Here is a 7,322-nt window from a genome sequence, read left to right as displayed (position 1 = left end):
CAGTTCCGAGTTCCGTTTAAGGAAATTTTCCATCTATTTAGATGAAATCATTCTATATGCCTAAGACATATGAGAAATGTTGCCTTTTGTCTTTTTTCATGGGTTACTAGTGATGAATCCACTTTAATTTAGTTTTCGATCAACACCTATTTCCCAGTTCCCTTTAAGTAAAACGGAACTCGGAACCAGTTCCGAGTTCCGTTTAAGGAAATTTTCTATCTATTTAGATAAAATCATTCTATATACCTAAGGCATATGAGAAATGTTGCCAGTTGTCTTTTATCATGGGTTAAAATGGTTTCAGAATGTATCCAGGTGTGTATAGATATCTCAGCTGCTAAACATCCATCAGAACCATCCTCTATACACCTGGCAGAGGAGTTCAGGCATTACCTCCTAGATGGCGGTACCATACAATTATCTGACGAATCACAGACGGTGTTACAAATAGACGAAACTAGTATTCAGATAACGCCGCACAGTTTACCAGAAGATGGTAAGGATACTGGTGTTGAATTCAATAGCATAATTAAAAGTTCTGTTTTAGGTCACCGGGACGAAGTTTGAAGTGACTTATTTTAATATCACGTCTTACGTTGTCCGTCGCCCGTCTGTTAACAATTTGTATAGTTGTCTTCTTAAACTCTTCTCAACAAAACTGAATGAAAACGCATATATTACCTGTACTTGTAACTTGCGACAAGCAAACGAAACGAAACTAAACGAAATTACTCAATACAAAATGGAACAAAATTTAATTTCAAAAGATGCAGAAAATAATTCCAATCCACGGCCACTTATTTGAGGTATTGATACTGTATGAGATGAAATTATATCTAGAAATGTTCGTTGTTTTAGTGGTTGCTTATGTTGTACGAATAGCAATTATTCAAAACAATATGGCGTCAGCTACTCACGAATATTTCAACAAATGATTGGTTTTAAAGTTCCAAACCACAAACTGAAGTGCACACGGACAGTATTGTTATACACTACACGGCCATGTTTTGCCTTCTAAGAGATTAATTAAATAGATTAATGGAAAATATATTTGTTTAATTCGCATAGGAAATCAGATAAACCTGGTTTTAACTATCAGCGTGAGACGGTAGCTAAACAATATGGTCATTTATACTTGAATTAAAAAACAGGCGAGAACTAGAGAAACAGGGTCAAATGTTTACATTTTAAACAATCCTCTCAACTTCCAGATGTGGATAAATCAAATACTCTTTTGGGGCTAAAACAATCTTTTAGAAATAAAAAAAATCACCAAAAGAGTTTAATTTCCAAATTATATCTCAATTCAAATTTTTATACCGGATGTGCTCACATTAATCTTAACTGGCATCAGGGGGATGACGGATCGGTAAACGTGTCAAAAGAGAGTTATGCCAGATTGCCAGGTGATCGTTTGTCCTTTCTGACCTATCATATTTCTTACACTTATCAATGATTTAACCTTTTCCCATTTTACAAGGTACTCCGTATGTAAACATCAGCCACGGTGAATTCACTGTTCCTGTCGGGAAAACGGTCATTCTCCAAACCTACGTAATCTCATCAACAGAGGCTACATCTATTCAGTGGTTTAAAGTAGAAGATGGACACCACATTGCTATAGAAATAGACAACCAGCGATATTACGGAGGTTCTGATGATTGTCCCACTTTAATCATCCGAGAGACAACCACAGACGACCAAGGACAGTATATGTGCTTAGCTACCAATAGTAAAGGATCTAGCTCCAGCGACACTTCCTCACTGTACATTGTATCGGGTATGTTGTTAAGTCATCTGATCTGAATGGTCATTATGACCTATAGCTACTGTGCATCGTGTGGCGTCGTCCAATATGTGCCGTTTTTCATGATTTTTGCAATCAAAATCAATCAGTGTTAATTATTAATAATTACCTCATGTACTGAAATGAAGATCGATGATGTGTTACTATTACAGTCGATCGTCATAGGTTCGCTTGGAACTGTGGCATTGTGTTTGTACCATAATGGTAAAAACCAAAACGGGTTCTCTTAAGAAATGTTTTATTTTTTTTTATTTTTTTATTAATGTGAAAAATGCATGTCATTGCAGATGGAGAGCGAATTGAAGAATCACCGACTGTCACTATGAAAGGCCATGCTACATGTACGTACCACAAAAGAAATCTGCTTGATCTCCATTGTGGAGATTGTGATGTGGCTGTTTGTATCAAATGTGTATCTGAGAAGCATCAAAACCATTCAGTATCTGATGGTACTACTCATGAAATGAAACAGTATATCCAAAATTTCATTCAGGAAACAGAGGGAAAAGAGATCATCAGCATCAAACAGGACATCATCGCTACCGGCAGGCAGTTAGAGGAAAACACAAGCCACTTCCACAAACTAGCACAACAGCTAAAGGCTCTATCAAACCAATTGCTCGAGGAAATCAAGTTGCAATCAGCGCAAATGTTGTCTCGCTATAAACAAGACGAGGCGGCCAATATCAAACTACTTCATACTTATAAACAAGAACTGGAAATATACGAAACGCAACTTAATGAAAAGGTAAACACATGCAAATCAGCACTTGAACTGAATTCTGAGAAAGTCATTCAAGATGTAGGATATCAGATTAAGTTTCCTGCTTCACGTCCTATGAAGCCTTCCCTGACTACCCCTTCTGTAAGTCCAGAAGAACTGAAGAAAATATTGCTTGGAAAATCGTTCGAAATGGCAGGGTCATTGTTAGTTGCACCACAAAAAGGAAGAGAAACTGAAACAATTGATAAGCCAGGTGATGTATATACCCTGTTGCCTGAGATCAAAACGTTGGAGGAGTGTAGTATTGCATATGCAGTTACTTCCATTTGTCCGACCAAGAATGGTGAGGCGTGGACGTGTACTGCCGATCACACCTTAACTCTCCTAGACAAGACAGGTACTACAAAACAAACAATCAGCCACACTACCTGGATCAGTGACATTTGTCTGTCACCAACAACTAATATGGTGTGGGTCTGTGATGGAAACCAAGACATCCTTGAGCTCGTGTCCGGACAATTAGTAAGGAGATTCAGAATCAGAGAGAAGTCACTGTGCATCTGTAGTACAGCCAGTAACCACATGCTTGTTGGTACGATTGGCCGAATCACGAAATATACTCCAGAAGGATCACAAGTGCTTACTTCACCAGCTACAGACCATGGCGAACCAATTGTGTGCTGTCCAGGAAAGATATCAGAGTGCCTGGTAACCCATAATGTCGCCGTGACTGACTATGGAAAAACGGGCTATGGAAGTTGTGTAATTGTCCTGGACAGATATTTCAAGCAGCTGTTTGTCATTGATGGCAAAGTCTCTATTACTTCATTTCGTCCTAGGAATAATTTGTTTGACAACACCGGCAACCTGATCATACAAGACACCTTTAACAATAATTTAGTACTCTTCAGTGGACAAGGGAAGATACTCCGGACATTATGCAAAGATATTTTCAGGCTTAGCGCAATCGGTGTCGACAAAGACAACGTGCTATGGGTTATTCAAAGGAACAAACTCAGACTGGTTCAGTACTATGGTGATATCTGATCTATATAATATACAGTTACCAAGAGACGTACAATATGGATAATTAATTTTAGTGGTTTTGATTGTCAAAAATGTAAGATATTCATTGGAAATAGAGACAGTAATTGCATTTACAATAATACAAAGAGACACCAAATTATTCATTTTATTGCGCCTGTGTGTGAAAGATAGAGTTCTGAATGATATGTACCGTAAATTGAGGCAATATTCTGGCTTATATTTGGTGTTGAGTTAGAAAGCGCCAAATTTAAACCCTGCAAAAGACTACAGTATAAGTTAGTATCAAAAGCTGAAATTTCGACTTCTGACTCTATATCACCATTTTATTTTGCGTATACGTACAAGAAAGAGAATACATGAATATATTCGTATTGTTCATTTAATAGCTCTAATGACTAATAGTGTAAGCTTAGCTCAGGAAAATCACATCGCGTACTGTCTATGGTGTGTGCAGTCAACCAGATAGAAACAATAACACATGTTTCAGTTTGTTTTATTTAATGAAATGTATGTAAACGTGTATATCGGTACAAAAGAAACATGCAAAAACATACATTTAAACACACCAAACTTTAACTACTCAATTCCGCTACAAAAACGTTAACATTTCACGACACCAAAATATCTGCATTCTTGGTACATGTGATCACTTTTCAAATTATAAGCATTCCATATTCTTCTGCCTAATTTGAAGTCAGTCCGTTCTTAAATATTGAGTAGAGTTGACTCTGGGATATGACATATAGGTCAAAGGTCAGAATGTTTTTGTTGCGTTTTTAATATGATATAAATTGATTTATTACTTAAGGCAGATTGTCATTAAAGACCAAACCTGAATATATTTGGCGTTATAGGTATTTTGTGTAGAAATATATAAGAATTTGATATCCAAATGGCCGGTAAGTTTATGGTATAGAAGCACGCAGCGTCGATCCGTCCATCTAGGTTTGATTTGTTTGGAGATCAAAACCCATGTTGTATTGTACATATGTAAGAAGTTTATGTTACACTAATCAGAAATGAGCGATAATTTCCGGCAGCTTGTGTGACGCTTCGCTTAAAATAGGCACAATTTTCACGTTTTGCTAATTATAATCTTGTGGAATAGAGCGTGAATCTAGTGAGGTTGGAAGTTATTCATGATAGTGAAACTTTTAATGTTATCAAAGGTTTTAGGTAGAATGTTGGTTTTCTTAACTTGTTGTCTTTGTATCTGAATGATCTGATGGTATTGCGTTAACGACTACAGGATGAAGCCATAGTACTAGTATAGTAGATTTTTATGATAGTCTTATTTACTAAATACAGATTGACAGAATTTTATAAGCCTTATATATGTATTTCTTATAGTCTAAGACTATTTTAAGCCATCGGATGAATTATAGAGGGGAGACATAGTTTGAGGATCGTCTTCATGCTGAAGATGTTACTGTCAAATACCTTTAAAAAGGGAAAGAGTTCCACTATGCAAGAAGTCACAACACGAATATAGCGCAGTCTCCCAAACCGCGCAATACGTATTTCATTCCCCACAACACACCTCAAACATGGGAGGCCGTCTGGCTGTTTATAAGACGTAAATAAAATAAACCAAACCAAACCAGGAATGAACAGGCTTATTTCGTTTACTGTAAACCGAAATAAGTCTGTCAATGTAAACATAATCATAAACATAAATGAGCTCGGAAATTACAGAGCAAGTTTTTTTTTTTTCCTGTGAATCTATAAAAACATATTATGTACCCTATCAGTGCTCTTGCTATCACATATTGACAGTGATATGAGGTTTCTATCATAGGAGATTTGTAGAAATTGTAAGATGTGGTATGCTGTGAAAGATGTTATTAGTATATTGAAAGACTTTTATCGCATTGTTTCGCTCAGCCATGTCATAAATATCGCACGTCCCACGTGTAATAATAGTGTTGTGACGTCACAGGTAATAATAATTTCATAATCAAAATATGATTATCTTGGTAGACGTCACATCTGAACCTGATTTGCCTCTTCTATTGAGAAACGAAAGTTTCCAATTAATATAAGTTATGTGATAAAAAGAATCTTACACTCGTAGTTACAAAATATGAAATTTATCAAACTCGTTAAATCATTCAATATGCCAGTCGAGTAAATGCTCGTGGCATATTAAATCATTGACCTGATTCAATAAAATATATATGACATAGCTACGAAAGCAGTATCATATTGATTACATATATAATAATATCATATAATGAAAAACATGATTATAATGTACTGCTGACATGTATATAAATTAGCTTTCGGATTGAGTATCAAAGCATCTTACAAATGAATAAATATGTCTTCTCGAAATCACTTTTTGTTGTCTGCTTTGTATATAGAGACAATGTCTGATTAGCCTAGTGTTTGATGTTGGTTTACTGGTCATATTCGAGCTGACAGAATGGCTTATTGTCATAATTTTGTTTTTCTCTTGATTCGTTTTACAAATTGACTAATTTGTCAATCTCAATTTGTACTACCACGTTTGTTTATTTACAATATATACAGTTGCTATGGTGGAGATGATAAACCCCGCCTCCTACTGATAAGCAGCTCTTTTCCGGGTTTGTGGAAACTCCTGTGTGGAGGAAGAAAAGTGTGCCCATACCGCATGTACATAAGCATTGATACACGATACCAATGAAATTGTTTTTAAATACCCAGAGTTTATCCATCTGCCATGAATAATTGGCTACTTCTGTTTGCATCAATACACACTCGTCCTTGTACACACTACCGTGTTTAAACGCAGTAGCAATTGAGGATTATACACAACATTATGCAGACGACATTGTCTACTACTGTGACATAAGGATATGCGTTTGTTTAAGATAGATCTTTTATGGATCCCAAGGATATCGCCATGCACGAAAAAGCAGAACAAGTTTTACTAGTAACCGCGTAGATTGCCCCACCACTTGCTTGGCTCTGACAACATAGCATGCTGTGCACGTAATCAAGATTATATTGATACTCGAACCTGGAAGACGTAATTCATTTGACGCATTCATTGCTGTCTGAAGTTCAAATGGAGCTGACAATCACCTAACGTTAGGGTGAGTAACTATTTACTCGGTATGGCGGAGGACATGTGTGTGACCGTGTAATGTGCTGTACGTCCTGTATCCATACATGCGTATGCTTCCTAGTGTGTGGTGTCACATTGCAGCCTATGGATACGGAATATCGAGATTTATGTAGAGTATCTCCCTCTTGTTTGAATCACTCCCCGGCATAATGGTGGGTACAACTAGGTCAACCCATATTACGTTACCATGGCTGTTATGTTGATCCGGTGATTAGGCTGCGATCAGCAAATCACCCACATAAACCCAGTTTATAAACTCCACTACGCACACGTAGTGTTTACACACGTACGTTATACACGCGGGTATCCGACGATGTCAGCATGCAGACAGGGCCTAAATTTATTGCCCCTAGATTCACAGCATCACGTTTCTACTACGTATATGTGTGGTTTCTATTATGGATAAAATATATTACGACTTCTTTGAGATGGTTATTCATATATATAGAGTGCTTCTCAAACACTCATGAGAATTACAGAAAACGTACTTGTGATATAAAATCTCAAACATGATATAAGGTCTTCTGTTATCTACACATGTCAGGTCAACTTTATCATCAGTTACACAAATTTCATATGTATGTAACGTGATTGTTGTCTTCATCCGAGCTCAGGATAAGGAGTGATATTAT

The 7,322-nt window shown here is 36.7% G+C and overlaps 1 protein-coding gene across 1 annotated transcript; it reads left to right on the top strand.

The window, feature by feature from the left end:
* Nucleotides 1–294: 294 nt before the first annotated feature.
* LOC138330554 (uncharacterized) lies at nt 295–5,858 on the top strand. Its single transcript, XM_069278117.1, has 3 exons — nt 295–496; nt 1,481–1,780; nt 2,095–5,858. The coding sequence occupies exons 1-3, from the start codon at nt 295–297 to the stop codon at nt 3,576–3,578; spliced, it is 1,986 nt and encodes a 661-aa protein (XP_069134218.1). The 3' UTR covers nt 3,579–5,858.
* Nucleotides 5,859–7,322: the final 1,464 nt, after the last annotated feature.

The sequence above is a fragment of the Argopecten irradians genome, chromosome 9 (assembly GCF_041381155.1).
Source record: "Argopecten irradians isolate NY chromosome 9, Ai_NY, whole genome shotgun sequence".
NCBI lineage: Eukaryota > Metazoa > Mollusca > Bivalvia > Pectinida > Pectinidae > Argopecten > Argopecten irradians.
The sequence above is the reverse complement of the archived record's forward strand: the minus strand, read 5'-3'. Positions and strand labels throughout refer to the sequence as shown.